This window comes from Homarus americanus, unplaced genomic scaffold (genome assembly GCF_018991925.1).
Source record: "Homarus americanus isolate GMGI-L3 unplaced genomic scaffold, GMGI_Hamer_2.0 scaffold20930, whole genome shotgun sequence".
Classification (NCBI taxonomy): domain Eukaryota; kingdom Metazoa; phylum Arthropoda; class Malacostraca; order Decapoda; family Nephropidae; genus Homarus; species Homarus americanus.
The window spans coordinates 9,572,320-9,595,039 of record NW_024748502.1 but is presented as its reverse complement, the minus strand read 5'-3'; the positions used below and the strand labels follow the sequence as shown (position 1 = coordinate 9,595,039).

At 39.2% G+C, this 22,720-nt stretch overlaps 1 protein-coding gene across 1 annotated transcript; it reads left to right on the top strand.

Moving 5' to 3' along the window:
• Nucleotides 1-14,997: 14,997 nt before the first annotated feature.
• On the top strand, nucleotides 14,998-16,029 carry LOC121880297 (tigger transposable element-derived protein 1-like). The gene is made up of 2 exons (XM_042387454.1): nucleotides 14,998-15,579; nucleotides 15,706-16,029. Exons 1-2 carry the CDS (start codon nucleotides 14,998-15,000, stop codon nucleotides 16,027-16,029), a joined length of 906 nt encoding a protein of 301 aa, XP_042243388.1.
• Nucleotides 16,030-22,720: the final 6,691 nt, after the last annotated feature.

The window sequence follows — 22,720 nt, the reverse complement described above, 5'->3', positions numbered from 1 at the left end:
ATCTAGAAACTATACTGGAAAGGAAATATCGTGTATGCGTCGGTATGAATTTAATACACCTCGTAGCCTCACGTGACATATACCCACGACAGGTACAGTGATCAGAGAATCTGAGGTCTGTGTTCAAATAGTGCACTGTGTGAGAGGAGGATCCCTCATTACAGTTTTTAAGTGAAGTTGATACACCCCGCCATGATCATTCGGCTTTTGTTTCAAGGCGCGTCATGTACCCGCCTCAGATGCCCGTTGATATTAAAATCCCAGGCATTTAACCAAGCACTAGCAAACCAAGACCTGACCTTAGTGTATAAGTTAGGATTAATATATGTGTTTATAAGAAATGAGTGACAATATACCGTAAAGTGTTCAGGTGAGAACCATAAGAAACAAAAATGTAAATTGAGGATTGGAAACTGTAGGCCTATGTGACGAGAAGCGGCGGGAAGCCGGCCTTAGTCTTTCCCGTTCTGCCGTCACCACAGGTCAGTGTCCTAGCGGGCTATATCCCGCCCTACAATTAAGGTTGATAAATAACAGTTACTACAGTTTAAAGCTTTGCCGGATATATAAGTGTGATAGGGATGTGTTAAGGGATGGGATAACCGCCCGTCAGGCATTATTGCTTAGTCTTTCCCGTTCTGCCGTCACCACAGGTGCCACGTGGTTGGGGTATCTTGCCGCCCGGCCGCCATTGTCTCCTTGAGCGCCACACCAGGTGGGGAATTACTCCCCACTATACCAGTCCACTATGAACCGGTGGATTCCCAGCGCACCACTCCACATGAATAGTCACAACTAAGGAGACCGTGAGAAACTGCGGTCGTCACTTGGAGCGACCTATAATACCAGGCGTAGAAATAGTGCTGGTATGTCTCTAGGTGAAGCACTCGTCTTTACCCACCGAGGGCGGTGTGCGAACGAGGGGCCCGTTGTGTATACCTAAAAGTCACAAGGAGTCACATATTTGCAGGTATGGAGTGTAACAGGTGTGTTGCGATGGTGCTACTATGTATGATAACCGACGGTGCTACAAGCCACACCTGTGGCACAGTCTGATGTGTTAAGGGATATTGTAAGAAGGAACGACCGAGATACGGCGTTCACCAATTGTTGTGCAATAAGTGGGTGGATGACCCGCCAGTAATGTAGGAGTCTGGGGCCCAGTTGGGTAACCAAAATTCCGTTGTTCTTCTGAGGAAGGCCAATTCATGTATGTTTTTTTTACCAGTGTGTTTTATAAGAAATAAATCAATGAAGACATGTTATGGTTTCACCCTTCTTTACCCCTATCGATCTGATCAATGGAAAACCTAACCCAATGCCTAGTCCGCTCTGCCCGCTACCTAACGAGCTACATGCTGTCCAGAGGGGGTCTGGTGGCAGCGACCCTTAGGAATTAAGATTAGAGTTAAGTTATCCCCTTAGATTTAGTGACCCCAGATCTGGCAGTATATCAGAGGTCGTGGCTGTGGTGACATCAAGTACATCGGGGGCAGAGGAAGTGCTGGTAAGTGGATTTGCTATGCTAGAGTGCTCTTCACTTTTTTTGTTGGCCATCTTCTTGAACCACTCTTGCAAAGTTGTTTGCTTCATGTACTTAGGTTTCTCTTTATTCAATTTACATTGAATTAAATAGACAGCCATGATTTCTTGCTCCGTAATAAAATTCTTTTGTTCTAGTCCCGTGATTAATTCTGTGCACAGCTGTATGCACCTGTCAATAGAAATTCTTTCTTTGATATCCTCTTCCTCCTCGTCGCTTGCTTCGTCATCTTCCTCCTCTCTTTGCACAACAGTAATACTGTATCGAATGTGCTTTTGAATCTTTTTCCTCTGTATGGACACCATGCTGTCTTTTGGCATCCATATTCATTTTCTCTCCCTTTCTCTCTCTCTCTCTCTCCGAGAGAGGGAGACTGTCTGTTGACTGAGAGTTGATACACAATAGGGGCATCTTTGTCAACATCCATCCACTCTTCCAGCTGCTCTTCACTCAGTTTATTGGCCACTTCAACACACACAGGGTTTGTCATTGTATTAGCATACTCAAGCAACTCACGAATAACTTGCTTTTCTTTTGACACATGAAATCCAGCAAAGTCTTGGTCCACATCTGCACTCTCCTCAAACATTAAGGCTGGCCACAGATTATGCCATCCATTCTTCGAAGTTGATGGAGTCACCTTATCCCAGGCATAGGCAAATGTCTAAATAACATAATTTAGGTTAACCTCTTTCATGAATGCTGAAACATGCTTCCCATTATTCACTGCAGCGAGCAAATGGCGCATGAAAGCGGCTCTATACTTACACTTAAGTGAGCGTAATATGCCCTGATCACAAGGCTGAATCAGAGATGTACAATTTGGGGGTAAAAATAGTCCAACCACATTGTCTTTCACTAAAAGTTCAGCCTTAGGGTGGGCAGAACAATTGTCCAGAATCAACACTATTTTACACTTTGGATCTAGGCCTACTGAGGTGCAGTGTGCTCTAGCCTCATGCACAAAATACCTTTCAAACCACTCTAGGCATAGTTTTGTAGTTATCCACCCCTTCTTGTTACCACGGTAGATAACTGGAAAAATTTTCACACCTTTAAATGCCCGTGGGTTGACACTTTTCCCAATTACCATTAGCTTACACTGGTGAGTGCCTACTGCGTTGCTACAACCAAGGACCGTAACCCTAACATATTTGTTGGTGCCTCCTCACTCTCTGTAGCTAGCGTTTTTCTAGGGATACAACGCCAATATAGAGCAGTCTCATCAGCGTTATACACTTGTTCTGGGGATAACTTCTCCTTTGCCACAAACTGTGCGAATTCATCCACATACTTCGCAGCTGCTTCACTGTCTGCACCTCGCTTTTCACCACACACATAATGTAAAGAAATACCATGCCTATTTTTAAACTTGTGTAACCATCCCTGCGAATAATCACAGGCATGCTGAAGGTTTAGTTGTTCATGAAAGATCTTTGCTTGCGCCACAATCATCTCGCCTGAAATGCTTACTCCATCATTACGCCGAAGCTTAAACCACTGTAATAAAGCACTGTCTAACTCACTACTTTTGCCTTCTTTCAATGTCTTACGAGTTATCATAACTTTCTTTGTCTCACTGTCTGCAAAAAACTTAAATATCTTGTCCTTTTGCTTCGTTATGTCATAGATCGTGGATGACCCAACATCGTACTTTTCACACAAGTTGCGTACCGAAGCACCTTTATCTAATTTCTGCAATAGTTCAACCTTTTCCTGGATATATAGTGACTTGTGCTTACGCTTGGAAGCACTAGCACCACTATCACTGCTTCGTGGTTTCTTTGAAGACATATTGAAGGATTAAATGTTGTACTCTGTATGGACAAACAGAGAGAGCCGAATTGCCGGATGTAAACAAACCCTAATTTCCCGCGCCTTTGTTGTTTTTGTTTTTTACGGGGATTAGCCCACCCGGGCACAGGTCACTGACCCACATTGGAGCCTGAGGGGCAAAAATGTAATACTAGTGTAATAATAATAATAATAATAATAATAATAATAATAATAATAATAATAATAATAATAATAATAATAATAATAATAATAATAATAATAATAATAATTCAGATAAGTAAAAAAAAAAAAAAAAAATTGCCTATCTACCTATTGGGCAAACTAAAATCGTGCCGGACCACGGGAGTTTCCGGACCACAGAATGCCGGACTAGAGAGGTACAACCTGTACAAGTGATACAGGTGAGGGCCAATAATCTGCCCTCTGCCTCAGAACCAACCCCAATCCCCATGTACCCAGCCATCTCTTGTACTAAGTAAGTGTTAAAAAACCTAATATTATTGATTTTTCTCTTAAATATTAATTGTGTGTGCATACCATCATAAAATTAAGATGTTATTTTTACTACAACATACACAACGTATTGTGTCTGGGTGAAGTATAATTTGTTTATTTACTGAAGATATTTGTTTTTAGCTCATAAAATTCATAGAAATTACCAGACCAGAATATAATTTACATTGCTGGAATTCCTATAAGATAGTGATTAATTTGAATATAAACAAGCTAAAATTTGCATTAGACATACAAATTTTAGATCTAATTTAAGAATTTTATGAGCAAAAATTTTATCTTTTGTGCAATATATATGACGTTTATATTTAAATTATTCGCAGTCTTGCAAGAAATCCAGCAATGTCAATTATATTATCCTAACCAAAGTCTGATGTATTATTTATTACTAAACCTAAAAACCTAGTCTTTTATCCCAAACATTTCTCAGGGAGGGAGAGGAGCCAATGAGCGTGGGAAGAGGGAGGGAGTGGGAGGTGGGGTATTTTGATTGACAGATAGTGTCTGGGTGAAGTATAATTTGTTTATCTACTGAAGATATTTGTTTTTAGCTCATAAAATTCATAGAAATTACCCAGCCAGAATATAATTTACATTGCTGGAATTCTTATAAGACAGTGATTAATTTGAATATAAACAAGCTAAAATTTGCATTAGATATACAAATTTTAGATCTAATTTAAGAATTTTATTAGAGAGAGCAAAAATTTATCTTTTGTGCAAAATATATGACGTTTATATTCAAATTATTCACTCTCTTGCAAAGAATCCAGCAATGTCAATTATATTATCCTAACCATAGTCTGAGGCATTATTTATTACTAAACCTAAAAACCTAGTCTTTTCTCCCAAACATTTCTCAGGGAGGGAGGGGAACCAGCGAGCGTGGGAAAGGGGGGGGGGGAGTTGAGTCCATTATTTGAATGGACTTTAACCGGTGACTGTATTTCTCTTAAATATAATTGTGTGTGCATACCATCATAAAATTAAGATGTTATTTTTCCTACAACGTACGTATTGTGTCGGAAAAAGTGTAAAGTGTAGTTTGGGGGTCAGCCCAGTCTCTATTTCAATTAATCCCATATGTTCTGTTATTTCGTTTACGCGTTTCTTGGTCTACGCTGACCTCCACGGGTTCAATTGACCGCATAAACCGAGACTATACTGCAGTTGGAACTGGGCTATTCTTCTAGTGACCAGTACTTGCTCATATGGGCTGGATACGGTTATGGTATCGAACAGCAATTCGTTGACGAAGGATTTTGGGCGGAAGCTGGAGCCGGTGTCGAGGATGGTGCAGAAGCTTCTCACCAAATTTGCTGATGAAGTTGTGGTGATGATCAAAGAGAGCTTAGAGGGTCAGTGTGTGTTTTTGATATGTGGAGTAAGAGGGTTAGAGAATAATCTTGCACGCCTTCCTCTGCACGTTTTCTAGGTGTTTCCATTGTGTGGCATTAGGGAGGAAGACCAGGCAGGAGAGGCATAGGTGAGCTTGGGAAGTATGAATATTGAGTAAGCACCGAGGAGCTCGGGTGCAAGAAGTCCAAGGGACTTAAGTCGGCTGAGGAGGTGGAGAAGAAAACTGGAGGATTTAACAATTATCCTGATGTGTGTTTTCCAGTTTAGTTTGTTATCTATAGTGACGCCGAGGAGCTTGATGTGGTCCACAACCTGGAGTGTGTTGGGGCCCAAAGTAATGAAGGGAGGTGGGACAAGATCAGAGGACAGGATGATGTGTATAACCATGGTTTTGGTAAGGTTGATGGTGACATGTTTGTTGGTGGCCCAATTTTGGAGACTATTCAATATATTCTGGAGGGTGGTGTAGTTGGGAGCCGAGTTGTTCACACTGATCCCAATGGTGGAGTCGTCAACATATTTCCAGCAAGCAAAAGTTTCTCTTAGGGTGTTATTGATAAGCATGAGGAAGCAGAGTGGTCCCATCTTGGTACTTTGCGGGATGCCATAGACGAGTGATTGAAAGTTGGAGACAGCCAATCGGAAGCATACTGTTACATATGGCTATGTATTTACATACCGTTACTATACTAAAGATGTGCATTGCATGTTCTTTTTTGCATCAGTCACCAATGCAAGAGCGGTTTGGTTTTCTATGAAAGATATACAGTGGTCCCTCGGTTAACGAACACAATTCGTTCCAGAAGGTCGTTCGTTAACCGAAAATTTTGTTAACCGAAACCATTGTTTCAATGGGATTTTGGGTAATTGGTTCCAGCTCACCGAAATTACATACAAAGTAAAAAAGAAATGCAGTAAAGTACACTTACTTTGAGGTGTGTATGTAGAAGGCTCCTGGTTGATGATGATGGGAATTAGAAGTGGGGGTGGAGGAGAAGAGAAGGAAGTGAGGGTGGAAGAGAAATCACCCCATGCTTGATGATTTCACCCATAAAATTTTAAGTTCACTTGGTGTAATTCAAGATTATTTTCTTTAAATCAACACTGCACTGCACTATATATTGTCAATATGTTAAATAAATTTCAGAATGACCAATAATTGTACTGTAAAAACGTAAAAATACTCTGTGTTCAAGCGACCCACAAGCAAGATGTTTCCTCCACTGAACAGAGATATAAACTGAGGCCTTGGTGGGTGAGTGACGTGGCTGATGGGTGCACCAAAAACTAGTTCCCTGTACTGCAATTATGCTAAAAAAGTGTTAAAATTACTAAAAAAATTAATATAAAACTTGGAAAATTATTGAATAGTACAACCTTCTTGATATTTACTCAAATTTTAATGAATGTAAGCCCTAGAACCGATTTCTGTATTGGCGGACTAATCTTACAGCTGGTGACCAAGCCAAAGCATGTCGAAATATTTTCGTAAGAATTTCGTTAACAAAATTTTTGTCCATTAACCGAAATGAAGATTCTTATGGAAGGTAATTCGTTAACTGAAATTTCGTTAACCGAGGGACCACTGTAAAAGATGTATGTCCTTTGAAATTAGTCTTTTTTTTTTTAATTTAATGTGATTTATATTGGTTCAATGAAATTTCTAATATTTTGTGATCATATAATATTATGTAATTATACAAAAGTTTTGAGTTAATATTATAATTGTAAAAGATGATTTTCTTTTTTACATTTGAAACGTTCTCTTCCTCCAAGGGTGAATACATCCCTCAGACAAAGCAAATGCCCTAATGAATGGAAAACAGCATTTGTCACCCCCATCCCCAAGGTCACCACCCCACAGTCCCCTAACGACCTCAGGCCAGTTGCCATTACCCCCATACCCAGTCTACTTTGTGAGGACTTTGTTTTTGAGTGGGCATTTGCCAGAATCTATCAGCCAATTGATCCACAGCAATTTGGCAATATGAGGACCTCCTCTACATCACAATGCTTGGTGAGCTTTCTGGATTTTCTGCACAATAATTTGCAGAAACGTAAGACATCACTGGCCGTTGCCCTTGTGGACTTCAGGAAGGCCTTTGACCTTGTTGATCACTATACTGTCATCAACAAGGCTATTGCACTAGGGCTGCCCACCAACCTGGTCTCATGGCTCACTGATTTCCTGAGCGGACGTCGCCAGGCAGTGAGGTATCAGGGCTTGGTCTCCACATTCCAACACCTCACCTGCGGTGTTCCCCAGGGGACCAAGATGGAACCACTGTGTTTCCTAATCCTGATCAACGACGGTCTATCGGACACTCCTCACAGACGGAAGTATGTGGATGACTGCACTGTGGGGGTTTCAGTGGACAACACCGCACCAGACTAATCATCGCTACAAGGCACCCTGGACAGGCTACAGGCATGGACTACGGAGAACAAGATCACCATCAACCACACCAAAACCGTAGTCATGCACATCAATACCGCCACCACTCCAGTGCGAGCCCCAGCAGTCACAGTGGGTGCCCATCCTCTCCAGCTGGTGCAGTCTGCCAAACTCCTGGGTGTAACTATAGACAACAAACTTGACTGGAAGGCCCATGTAAATAACACAGTCAAGGCAGCCTCGTATCGTCTCTACATGCAACGACGACTTAGGTCACTTGGGACACTCACGCCAGAGTTGAAGACCATCTACAACGCCTTTATCCTCCCCAAACTAACATATGCATCACCAGCCTGGTCGTCTTCTCTCAACTCCACCCAACGACGTCAGCTAGAGAAGGTACAGAAAAGGGCCTGCAGAATCATGCTCGGCGCAGAATACTCCGGCTACACCAACGCTCTCTCCACCCTGGAAATGCCATCCCTCAGTGACCTCCACCAACAAGCACTGGAAAGGTTTGGCAGTGGACTACTGCACCATCCTCGTTATCGCCACCTCCTGCCACCGGCAGCCCCCCACCCACCTGGCGCAGTCCGCCACTACAACAAAATTCAGCCCATAAGAGCCCGCACCGATAGATAAAAGAACAGCACCATCCCATCTATTGTTAAAATAATAAACAACTCCTGATTTATGTACTGTACAGCCCTGTAAATGTATTCAATGCACATTATATCATTATGTCTAAATCAAATGTAAATCTGTATATTTTCAGCCACCGGCTGCAACTCTATTAATAAACCGTTTATTATTATTATTATTATTATTATTATTATTATTATTATTACACACACACACACAGTTAAACTTTGTGTGACGCGCTGTCTGACTTGGGGTGGCTTTGAGCGAACCATACACTTGATATTACAATTTATGTATCCTTACTGTCCATGATTTACAACAATAACTGTTGGGTAAAAGTTACAATATCATACTAATAACACTGTCATGTATTGATACTATGACTAGTTACCAAGATACAGAGCATGATGAACATAACATGATAATGATAGTGAAGCCTGGAAGGGTTCATATCATAACTTGCGTGTTCGTGTGTATGTTGCCCCGTGAGAGTTACCGTGGGCCTCCATGTGCCCAGGTGGGATGGTCAAAGTATTACACACTAAGTGTAATAATAATAATAATAATAATTAACGGTTTATTGAAAAAATTCTGCAGCCCGAAGGCTGACAATATACATTGGACATAAATGATTTATTACATACATTGGTGGTTTAACAAAAGCCTTCATTAGAGAAAGGTAAAGGAACATACAGTGAACATACAGATTAATGTAGGTGTTGAACAGCAAACTCGTAGCGTAGTAACTCCCTCCCAGATGGTGTTAGGAGGAACTCACGTGGTGTAGTAGTTCCCTCAGATGGTGTTATGAGGGACCTGGCGTGGTGTAGTAATTCCCTCGCAGATGGTGCTATGAGGGGCCTCACGTGGTGTAGTAATTACCTCACAGATGGTGTTATGAAGGGCCTCACGTGGTGTAGTAACTCCCTCACAGATGGTGTTATGAGGGGCATCACGTGGTGTAGTAATTCCCTCACAGATGGTGTGATGAGGGACTTGACGTGGTGTAGTAATTCCCTCACATATGGTGTTATGAGGGACATGTGGTGTAGCAATTCCCTCACAGATGGTGTTATATGAGTGAGGTTTGGTCTTAGGCCTTCCTATCGTAGACGGATTAACACATCGCTGGTTGTTGTTGGGTCTCACGGGCCGTTATCACTGGGTACCTGGGACCTCACTGTGTGAAAGTTAACTTGGGTACGACTGTTACTGTTGAGTTGTTCTCACTGACTTAAGCACTGTTCACCACTGTTCACCTCTGTTTAACACTGGTTCCGTTCCTTTCCTAAATGAAATTGTAACTTCTGGCGAGAACTTGTTGATATTCCAGTGGGGAGGAGGGTTCAGGGGAGGGGATTGGTATGGGCCAACTTAACAGTTGACCTGGCTGCTCTGAGAGGAGCGCCAGGTACGTCTTGACCCTTCGGTGGTCAAGGATGTAGTGTGTCAAATGAGGAGTGACTGATCCACATGTAATTTAAGGTTTTTGAAATATGTAGTTAAATTAAACACGATTTTTCGTATAGTTATGCGAATGATGGAAAGCATCGTGGTCTGGCACACACACACACACACACACGTTGTGTGGAGTCACTGGGTGGTTTGGAAGTGTTTATTTCCATTCATACTTTCGTAACTACAAACTATGGTATTTTTTCTTTGTTTCATATATAATGAAGATAATGCAGAGTATAAAATGCCATATACATTATTTATACATAATGTCATCTATACAGCTGTACTATGACTGTGTGTGTTCGTGCGTGTGTTGCCTCGTGATAGTTTGAGTGGGCCCCCGTCCAGAAAGGACACTGTTCTAACCTCCAGTACTGACCCAGGTGGGCTAGAGATTATGGTTTCCGAGTGTACCTGTACATAAAATGAATTTCAAAGACACTGTGATTCTAAAATGCTTTACATAATTCAATCTACAATGGAATTATGTACAGCAATGTAGTATCTATGTGTGAGACTGTGTGTATTTAAAATTCTGCTTAAATAACTAAGTACCACTGCCCCCCCCCCAGCACCCACCAGATGCTACGTGGTGCGAAAAATTCAGCCATTCATCAATTAGAATCTAAGACTAACGTCACCACAGCCACACCCCAATTAGAGTGACAGTCAACGTGGAGTCTTAGTCAAACTCAGCCACTATGGAGGCAACAATCATCCACAAACTCCTCAACTGAAGGAGCTTGCTAGCTAGTTGGCACGCCAGGGGATGGACTGGAGCTACTGAGGTCTTTCCCGACATTGTGTGACTTATCTTTGAAGCTTAACCCCCTACTACCAGCATCTGCTGCTTGTGAGCATCTGTTTAGTCATGCTGGGCTTATAATTTATTATGTGATTAATTTATGACACCCCACGGGGTGACAAGCCTAGTCATAAGACCATGCGGTCAGACAGTAATACAGTGATATCTCTGTTAGCCGGAACAATTGATGCAGAGCACTTCCGGGAATGAGAGATTTCCTGGTAAAGAGACAACTCTCTCAAAGCCGGAAAAAAATCCCTCATCCGGGAATTTTCCGGGTAACGGAAAAATATTCTAGTAAGTTCCAGAAATTACCCATTACATCATCTCTCAAACCTGGAAAAATATCCCGAATCTCTGTAATTTACCGGGTAACGGAAAAATTTTCTCGTAATTTACAGAAAATGAGCCTGATTTTCATCTCTCAAACCCTGAAAAACTCTCCCATCCCCGGGATTTTCCAGAATTTTCCGGGTACAGTAGAACGTCAATTTAAAGCGATTCAATTTAAGATTATTGATTTAAAGCGACACCCACAATTAAGGGCAATGTTTAAATTTAAAGCAAATCTTTCCTATTTTATGCGAGTCAATCTGGCGCATCATATTTTAAAATTCGCGCCTAATGTTTCTCTGGGCATGCTACACTGTCCTAAGGGCAAAGTTGTACTGTACATGTACTCAAAATAATGTACTAAATGATAACTAAGATTTTTGTCTAGTGCAAACTATAGCATGTTTATATTCAAATTAATCACTATCTTATAAGAATTTCAGCAATGTAAATTATATTCTCCCTGGTCACTTGTGTGACATTTTATAACCAAAAAACCTAAACTCAATCTAAAGGACATAAATAAACAAATAAATACTTCACTAGACCTTCGGCCCCAACTGTCAAACTTGTCACTGTCACCTTCCCTTTCTCCCTCCCCCCCATCTTCCCAGCCAGGGTTTGGTGTTTATAGGCTTAAAATTTTTATCTTATATAATATCACAGAGTAAAGTTAGGAGAATATAATTTGCATTGCTAGAATCCTTGAATATAATTTGCATTGCTAGAATCCTTGCAAGACAGCGAATAATTTGAATATAAACATCACATATTTTGCAAGAGATAAAAAATTTTGCCCTTTTTAATAAAATTAATTAGAACATGTCAGTTCAGTGATATTTTATAAGAGAAAAACTTAAAGTCACTCTTAAGGAGAGATAAATAAATAAGGACTAGACCTTGGCATCAACTGTCAAACATATCAACTCACCTCCTCCCCTCCCCAATCTTCACATTACCTGATCCCTAGTAAACAGACCATTTCATGTCCCATAATTTTAGCTGTGTTGATTTATGAGTGTTTGTTTTAACATAATACCACAAAAAACAATGTTTTGTTTATTCTAGGAGATGGGCTGAGGTGCATCTGGATAGACTTTCAGTCTTTTTAGTATTTTGTGTTTCTCTCAAGTACCAAACTTAATTATTCCATTGAAACAACACTTCGATTTAGTGTGAATTCGGTTTAAAGCGACCTCTCTTGGAACGTATCTCGTGTTATATCAACGTTCTACTGTACCGGGAAAATTTTCTCAGATTTTTCTGGAAAATGTACCCCTTGGAATATTGTTCCCAAAGCCGGAATTTTCCGGAAAATTCCAGCTTTGGTAAAAATTTTCCTAGAAAATTTCAATTCCAGCTATTGGAGAATTCCGGGTTCGAGGGACTCCGGCTAACAGAGATATTACTTACATTGGTACTCATGTCTCGCAGGACACGCTATGACTTGTGAAATGGAGACGACAATGGGAGTTAGCACCCTCCAAAGTGTGGGTAGCGTACAAGAACTAAATCTTAGTTATTACGAATAAGTAGGTGGTGACATATAGTGGTTAGTGAATTGTCCTGTGGCAGAAGATCCCTGACAGTAGGACAAGTCAAGTGTAATGATTGTTCATCAGACTACAGCTTACCGCCCAGAGAAATACAACACATATACTTGTAACAGTAAGTAGATGCCACGTGGTAACCCACATAGGTTGACACACCCTACAGTGACAGTAAGACCTGACCCAGGAGAGGTCACGGACAAGGTACCCGAGTTAACCAGGCGTTATGTCCGTGTTAGTCAAGAAACTACACCTGGACAAGTTGTCCCGACCTGACCCAAGAGAGGTCAGTCTCATTGTCCCAGAGTTCTCACCGCCACTCGATTACCTTAACCCCGCGACATGACCATGTTACTCAAGAAGCTACCCTCCAGCGAGTACACCTGTCACCTGACCAGACACACCCAGATTAGTGACGACATCTTCCGCTCAAGCCAATATAAAGGCCCTACAGCTCCCTCTCAGCAACAGTTGCATTCGGATTATTATTGTAATAGGGAGGGAGCCGACAGCTCCTCCCCAGAGGGAGACTTCCCTCTCGAGCACTGCGTCTCCAGCTCTTATGCTGAGAGCAATTAGAAAACCGAGGGCGGAAGCCCAAAGGTTTTTTGTGAACGAACATAAGAGTAGGAAGAGAGACAGTCATGGTATTCATACTAGCACGTGAATAATTGAAACGAAGAAAACCGTAAACAGTATACATATACAGTCAGTTCTGCTATAATGCGTGTTTTGTCAACGCGAATTGGCTGTAACGCGATTGATGAATAGAAGAACAATATTTGTAAAACGCGAACGCATGTTGGCTGTAACGCGATTCCACTCGAACGGTTTAAGTGTACAGTGGTCCCTCGGTTAACGAGCACAATCCGTTCTAGAAGGTTGCTCGTTAACCGAAACCATTGTTTCAATGGGTTTTTGGGTAATTGGTTCCAGCTCACCGAAAATGCCTAAATTCAACAAAAAAGGTGGAAAAGTACACTTACTTTGAGGTGTGTATGTAGAAGGCTCCTGGATGATGATGATGGGAATTAGAATGGGGGTGGAGGAGAAGGGAGAAGAGAAGGCATTGGGGTGGAAGAGAAGTCACCCCATGGTGCCATTTCACCTATAAAGTTTTAGTTCTCTTGGTGTAATTCAAGATTATTTTCTTTAAATCAACACTGCACTGCATTATATATTGTCAATATGTGAAATAAATTTCAAAATGACCAATAATTTGCTTGTAAACACAGAAAAAAGCGCTTTGTTGAAGAGAGTCTCAAGCAAGATGTTACCTCCACTGAAAAGACACAAAGACTGACGCCTGTATGCTGTGTTGGCAGGCTGGATGGCGTGCCACAAACTAGTGACCCTACCTTCAATTATGTTCAATAATTGCTAAAATGACTAAAAAATTTAATATTAAACTTTTAAATTATTGAATAGTATAAACTTCTTGATATTTACTAAAAGGGTAAGGAATTTAAGCCCTAGAACCGATTACTGTATTGGCGGACTAATACTACAGCTGGTGGACCGCCAAATGCAAGCTGAAACATGTGGAGGTCGGCTCGTAAGAAACTTGTTATTCGAGGGATTGCTCGTTAACCGAAGTTAAGAATCTTATGGAAGGTAACTCGTTAACCGAAATCTCGTTAACCGAGGAGCTCGTTAACCGAGGGACCACTGTACAGTATACAGTATTGTCGCTTGGCGTGGGGTTATGCAGTGTTTACAGTTCACGTTCGACATCACATGTTCAGTTGATTTATGTGTTTTGTTTGTGAAGAATTGCAGAAATAATTTATGTAATATTTATGTATACAGTATACCTGTACAGTATATGTAAATTGTAAAATTTTAAATAAAAGAGAAAAACAAAACACGTAGTGTTTTACACCCACGCTCTCTGTTTACATCACACACGATCAGTTTGAAACGCGTGGGAAGTTTTGAAGCATCCTCAGTGATTTTTGCCTACTGTTTCTCCAATTTTGTGAATATGGAAAAGAAGAATATCTCCGGGAAGCGTTCTGGTGATTGCATTTCCGGTGGTGATCGTAAAAGAAAGGCTATAACACTTGAAGAAAAGCTTGATGTTGTCAAGCGTTTTGAAAATAAGGAAAGAACATGTGATATTGTGCGTGTAACGGGAATAAGGGAGTCTACTTTACGCACCATTAGAGACAATGCAGGAAAGATTAAAGCAAGCTGTATTGCTGGAAAAACCTTGAGTGTTAGCAAAAGTGTGAGATCACGGCCAAAGGAACTTGAGGAGATGGAATGGCTTCTAAGTGTTTGGATAGAAGATCAAACGAAAAAGCGATCCGGGACCAGCTTCCTCACCATTAAAGAGAAAGCCTTATCAATATATGAGGACCCAAAGAAAAAAGCTGAAAATCCTGCTGATGTGATTGCCTTTAGTGCTAGTAGTGGATAGTTTTCTGGTTTTAAGAACCGCTATGCGTTTCGTAATGTAAAGTTATGTGGTGAAGAAGCAAGTGCCGACGAAGCAAATACGCGGGCATTTCCTCCCACTGTAAAGAAATTGATTTAGGAAAAAGGCTACATCTTAGACCAAATTTTAAATTTGGATGAAACAGGTTTATACTGGAAGCGCATGCCAACAAGAACTTACATTTCCAAGAATGAAGCACATGCTCCAGGCTTTAAGGCTGCGAAGGACTGCGTGACAGTGTTGTTCGGTGCAAATGCTAGTGGAGACTTAAAGCTTAAGCCTGTGCTGGTGTATCACTCTGTCAACCCGCGAGCTTTAAAGGGTTACATAAAGTCTACTCTAGGTGTTCACTTTAGGTCAAGCAAAAAAGGTTGGATGACCGGACAAATTTTTTCTGACCTTCTTATGGATGTTTTTGAAAATGTTTCTAAAAATTATTGCAAGAAGAAGAATATGGATTTTAAGATTCTCCTCATTTTAGATAATGCGCCAAGCCACCCTCCCACCATTGCTGAGCTTTCTGACAATATCAAAGTGCTCTTTCTACCTCCAAATACAACATCTCTCCTTCAACCAATTGACCAAGGAGTAATAGCAGCCTTCAAAGCCTATTATTTGAGGCGTACGTTTAAGAAACTTATTGCAGCTACTGAGGAAGGAAATGATAAGGCCAGTGTTCTTCAGTTTTGGAAAAGTTTCAACATCAAGCATGCAAATGACATCATTGTGGAGGCCTGGGGTGATGTAAGTAAGGACTGCTTGAGTGGAGTTTGGCAGAAGCTTCTCCCAGATTTAATTCATGATTTTACAGGCTTTGATGCATCAGAGGAGCTCCCAAAAATTAAAGAAAATTGTGTTTCTCTTGCAAAGCAAGTTGGCTTTGCTGAAGTGGAAAGTGCTGATGTTGAGGAACTGCTCGAGTTCCACTGTGAAGACCTCTTTACAGCTGATCTACAACAACTTTTTGCTGCTGGGGAAATAGAAGATGCCGAAGATGATGAAGTCAAGGATGCAAAATCACGAGAGCTTCCCACTTCTGTTTTGTCTTCTATCCTGAGGGAAGTTGATAAGCAGTTGCAGATCTTGGAAGGCAATGACTACAATGAAGAAAGGAGCAGGATTGCAGTTCGTGGTGATAAATCTTTTTTGGCACCTTATGAACAGCTTCTTTGCGAAAGAAGAAAGACGGCATAGCAGCAAACATTAGACGTCTTTTTTAAGTTAACCCCCAAGAAGCAGTCTGAAGACACTGAACCACAGCCATCCACTTCTGGAATTAGATGTTTTTTCGTCCCTCCCATGTAACCAAAACTGCACCTGATGATGACAATGATATTGATGATGACGATGACAATTCTCAACTCCTTTCTGCATGACTCCTCAACCTCAACATCAACCTTCTCCGCCATCAAGTTATATTCATATTTCTTCAAGGTAAAGTGTAACATTTAATGTATGATTTCATTATTAGATATGAATGTAACATTTATTTAGACTGTGCTATCCTTTGTATTAGGCTAACTACTAAATTTTTTTCGATTTCGAGTAATCTGCACCTAACCCTATTTTCTCCATAAGCCCTGTTATTTCTATTGCGCAAATTTCTACAACGCGAGGTTTTACAAGAACACAACTATCGCGTTATAGCAGAACTGACTGTATGTATATATAAATAGATATATTCACATATTCTCTTTCAGTGAAGACGAGCCCGGGAGGGCACAGCGACATTCACTGAATGACTTAAAGGCAAGGAATAATCACAACGATCTAAACGACTTCACAAAGAAGATGTGTTGTGGTCGCCATGATGTTGACCAGAGATCGTATAAGAAATTGTCCCAAATACAATAATTGAGAGACATAACAAAATAAAAGTCACTCTACTTCATCACTGTGCAAATAAATACAAATGCCGTATATAAAATTCTCGTGGAGCTTAGTATTTCAGCAATTACAACACAAATTCGCGAAGCTTTCCCTTGTGTGTATTTACAGCTGAATCGCCAGGCAAGAAGATGAAGGTCGTGATGCGTATGGTGGGGGGTGAAGGAGGGGGTTTTGAGAATTGCAATTAAATCAATTAAATGCCAGGTAGCGAAGTGTCCTCCTAATATTACTTATTAAGTAATTATTAGAGGTTTTAATTGCCTGTATGTTCGCCTGACGAGTTAGCTAGAAATTAGCATACCTAGGTAACATTGATATATATACAGTCAACCCTCACTTTACGCAGTCCCAAATTCCGCGTTTCGACGTTTACACGGAGCCCTGCCAGAACCCAGGATGCTCACATTCCACGGTGGGTGTACCCCTTTACATGGGTGAAGTATAATTTTTTTATTCAGCTCATAAAATTCATACAAATTATCCGGCCAGAATATAATTTACATTGCTGGAATTCTTACAATTTGATGATCATTTTGAATATAAACATCATAGATTTTGCATTAGACATACAAATTTTAGATATAATGTTTACTCTGAGTAAATGTGTTATCTTTTGTGCAAAATATATGACATTTATATTCAAAATATTCATGGTCTTACAAGGAATCCAGCAATGTCAATTATATTATCCTAACTTTAATCTGTTTTATAATTTATTACTAAAAAGGTAAACAGTCTGGTATTCCCACACATTCATCTGGTAGGCAGGGATGGTGGGGGGTGGGAGGGAGGGAGGGACCGGAGACCGACCACCTGGCACCAGGGTGTGAAGAATAATTTTTTTTTATTAACTGAAGATATTTGTTTTAGCTCATAAAATTCATACAAATTACCCGGCCAGAATATAATTTACATTGCTGGAATTCTTACAATTTGATGATCATTTTGAATAAAAACATCATATATTTTGCATTAGACATACAAATTTTAGATATAATGTTTACTCTGAGTAAATATGTTATCTTTTGTGCAAAATATATGACATTTATATTCAAAATATTCCTGGTTTTACAAGGAATCCAGCAATGTCAATTATATTATCCTAACTTTAATCTGAGGTATTATTTAAAACTAAATGTTAAAATCTAGTTTTTTCACCCAACCTTTCTCTTGAAGAGAGGATTGGTGGGGGGTGGGGGGGGAGGGTTGGGACGGACCGACCATCTGGCCCGGTTGGAACAGGGTGGGAGGCAAGGTGGCGGTACTTTGATTGACAGATAGTGTCGTGAAGAATATTTTTTTTTTATTAACTGAAGATATTTGTTTTAGCTCATAAAATTCATACAAATTACCAGGCCAGAATATAATTTACATTGCTGGAATTCTTACAATTTGATGATCATTTTGAATATAAACATCATAGATTTTGCATTAGACATACAAATTTTAGATATAATGTTTACTCTGAGTAAATATGTTATCTTTTGTGCAAAATATATGACATTTGTATTGAAAATGTTCCTGGTCTTACAAGGAATCCAGCAATGTCAATTATATTATCCTAACTTTAGTTTGAGGTATTATTTATTACTATACCTGGTTTTCCCCCCAAAATTTCTCAGAGAGGGAAGAGCCAGCCAGTGTAGTGTGAGAAGAGGGGGAGGGAGTTGAGTCCATTATTTGAATGGACATTAACTTGGCGACTGTATTTCTCTATTTCTCTTAAGTATTAATTGTGTGCATGTACCATCATAAAATTAAGATGTTATTTTTACTAGAACATAGGTATTGTGTTGGAAAAAGTGGAGTTTGGGGGTCAGCTGGTCTCTATTTCATTTAATCCCATATGTTATGTTATTCACTTTACGCATTTCTCACTTTCTGCGGTACCCTGTGGGTTACATTAACCGCGTAAAGTGAGGGTTGACTATATATATATATATATATATATATATATATATATATATATATATATATATATATATATATATATATATATATATATATATATATATATATATATATATATATATACACAGTCATGCGCCGGTTAACATCCTAGATACGTTCTTGGAATCATGATGTTAACTGAAATGGACGTTGTCCGATCATCACATAAACTTTTTATTTTCACTTAAGTGTATGTGGAATACTATATACGTAAATATACACTTTTACTCTTAAATCACTACTGTAATGTGATACAGGTGATTAATTTTTATCTCTTGTGCAAAATACATGACGTATATATTAAAATTATTCACTGTTTTACAAGGATTCCAGCAACGCGGAGCAGATGGGGAAGAGATAGGGTAGGATGGATGGAGGGGGCATGGGGGGAGGGGAGGTAGTATGTTTGACAGTTGGCACAGGCCCAGGTCTAACGCATGTATATTTATCAGTTCTTAGGTGACTAAGTATCTCTTATAAAAAGCCAGTGAAATGACCTGGGTGAATATAATTAACATAGCTGGGATTCTTGTAACATAATGATTAATTTGAATATAAACATGCTATAATTTGCACTAGACAAAACAATTTTAGTACCGTAAATCAAATTAGTACATGTGCACTCCAGCTTTGCACTAAGGTCATTTATTTATATTACGTTTCTTTTAGTATGGTGTGTGCATGTAAATGAATGAAAATAAATGAACAAATCTATGTAAATCTACCCAAAAATACAGTTGAAAAACTTTTTTATAAAATGTACTACAGAACTGTACACTAATGTACAAAATTTTTTATCTCTTGAGCAAAATATATGACGTTTATATTCAAATTATTGGCTGTCTTGCAAGGATTCCAGCAATGCAAATTATAATCTCCTAAATTTAGTCTGAGATATTATAGAAGATAAAAACTGTAAGCCCAAAAGCCTGGCTGGGGAGGGAAGGAGGGAGGGAGGGAGGGACTGACGGAACCAGCCACGCCACCCAGCAAGGGGTTCGGGAGGGGGGTGGGGGGTTGAGGTGATAAGTTTGAGGCAAAGGTCTCTGTGTGTTTATTTAACAGTCCTACAAAGCTTCTTTCATTTTAAAATGCCAGTGATATGACATAGGAGAATATAATTAACATAGCTGGGATCCTTGTGAGATACTGATTTATTTGAATATAAACATGTTATAATTCGCACTAGACATAACAATTTTAGTACCGTAATCAAATTAGTACATGTGCAGTCCAGCTTTGCACTAAGGTCATTTATTTATTTTACGATTCTTTTAGTATGGTGTGTGCATGTAAATGGATGAAAATAAATGAAGAAATTTATGTAAATCTACCCAAAAATACAGTTGAAAAACTTTTTATAAAATGTACTGCAGTATTGTGCACTAATGTACTACATTTTGTATATCTTGAGCAAAATATATGACCCTTATATTCAAATTAATCTCTGTCTTGCAAGGATTTCAGCAATGCAAATTATATTATCCTAACTTTAGTCTGAGATATTATATAAAATAAACATAAAGAAATCACCAATCGTTTATCTTGGAACACGAGGGTGGTGGAAAGGCGGGGGGAGGGGGCGGGAGGTGACAGAATGTCTGGCGTTTGTTTGTTTATTTATTTATTTGAGATATGATTTGACAGTTGGCACTGAAGGCCTGCCTGCGTGTTTATTTATCATTACTTAAGAGTGAGTAAGCTCTTCTCATAATTTTCCACCCAAACGACCTGGGTGAATATAACTTACATTGGAGGGATTCTTGTAAGATAGTAATTTATTTGAATGTTTTTTTTTTTCAATTTAAATTTTAATTGTTTATTCCTTGATAGAGGAAGAGGGATCCTAGTGCTGTCACTTGGTACCCCTGTACCATAACACCAGAAGCAACTGGCCAGTGTCACAAGTATATACAGTACATTACAGTCATCCCTTGGTTATCGCGCCTAATTGGGACCCCGCCAATAACGAAAGTACAGAACCTATGGGATTTATTCTAATTGGTTCAGGCACCCAAGACCCAACCCCAAGTTTCCCATTTTACAACCATTTAGACCCACTAAATATATATATAATGTTATGGTAAATATCATAAACACACATAGGCAAGGCTAGGTTTATTACAAAGTGATGAAAAGGGTACGCTTAATACTGTAGTGCACAAAACATGTAGCTATGCTTTTTTTATTTGGTCCCCCGTCACACGAGCCCGTTTTCTCTCACATCAGGACGCCTGAGTCCTCCGTTTTCTCTCTTAATCTTAGAGTGCACCAGAAACTTTACTATTTTTAGTAATGCCACAGAATTTGAAATTGCAACCCCAATTGCAACTGGGGTTGCAATTGTTGAGGCAACTAGATATGTCTGATTACAGCAAATGTGTTATTGTCAATTTGTAGGTGAAAGACTTTATCCTCAATAGATGTAGGTTAACATTTCACCCGTAGGCAAATGCTTAAAAAAAGCCTAAGTAAGGAAGCATATTCCTTTAACACATAATATCTGACCAGTATGGGGAGGATCATCGTGTCTCTGTCAGGGGGTCGTGGAGTGGTGGTCCAGCAAGCGTCATGTTGTTGTTGTTGGTTTTTTTTTTTTGAAGGCACGGACGGCGTATATGCAGTTGGACGTTGTTTGGTGGGACGTTAACTTGACGCGCTGACTTCTAACATGTATGTATGTAGACAGCATGTAATAATAATATATATATATATATATATATATATATATATATATATATATATATATATATATATATATATATATATATATCATGTAAATCCACAATGGAAACGTGGATAAGATAAATTTTGATAAAATCACACGGGAAAATGGAAACAACGGAGTACCTTAGCTTTCGTCTTTATTCAAGACATCTTCAGTTGCCTCTGAAGATAATGCTTGAATAAAAAATATATATATATATATATATATATATATATATATATATATATATATATATATATATATATATATATATATATATATATATATATATATATATATATATATATATATATATGCAAGAAAATCACTGTAGTTGCGCGTAATCCAGGTATATGCTGATAACAACAAGGAAAGAAGAAAACACAAAGTTCCCAAGCGCTTTCGTGTAATTCACATATTCAGGGGTGAGTACAGACTAAGGAGATGTACAAAACAAGGTGTATATATACGGAGGAGGGTGAGATCAGGTCCACAATGGTCAGGTATTAGTTATGACCCTACTAATCTTTAAAAAGCACAGCAACGGTCAGTAGTCAGGTCAGAGGGTAATTTGACCCAACCTTCTCACCTGGTTACAAATCTTCTTAATTACAAAATTGTCCAGTTTGTACATGCCATTACTCAAATTCATGTTGACTGCTTCGGTATGTTTAATGAGACTAGATTCTATAATGCTCCTACTGTCAATTGAATTACAAGGTAATATTGAGGAGGCATTATCCCAGTCAATGCAATGCTTATTATCCCTCAAATGAACAAACAGAGCATTGGATTCCTGGCCTGTCCTAACACTATATTTATGTTGTTTAAGTCTAGTTACAAGATCTTTGCCTGTCTAGCCTAAGTAAAACATATTACATTCCTTGCAAGGAACCTTATAAATGCAGCCACCTGTATTGTTGGGGGAGTTCTTGATTAACTTTTGTTTAACAGTGCATGAGTTTTTAAATGCCACATTGACGTTACAGGATTTTAGTTGCAAAGAAATTTGAGAGAATTTTTCTTTTGAAATGGTAATACTAAGAGATTCTTATGGTCATGGGTGGGCTTGGGATCAGTTCTATAGAAAGATTTCTTAGTTAAGGCATTTGTCGATGAAAGACCTAGGGTACTTGTAAGGTTCAAGCCAATATTACAGATATATTTATATTCCTTATCAATGAATTCAGAGCTGCAAATTCTCAAAGCACGCAAAAACATTGATGAAAATACTGACTGTTTGACTTTATTATGGTGGGCAGAATAATAATGAATGTATGAACACATTAGTAGGTTTCCTATAAATACTGAACTTGAAGGCGTTACCTATTCTGTGGA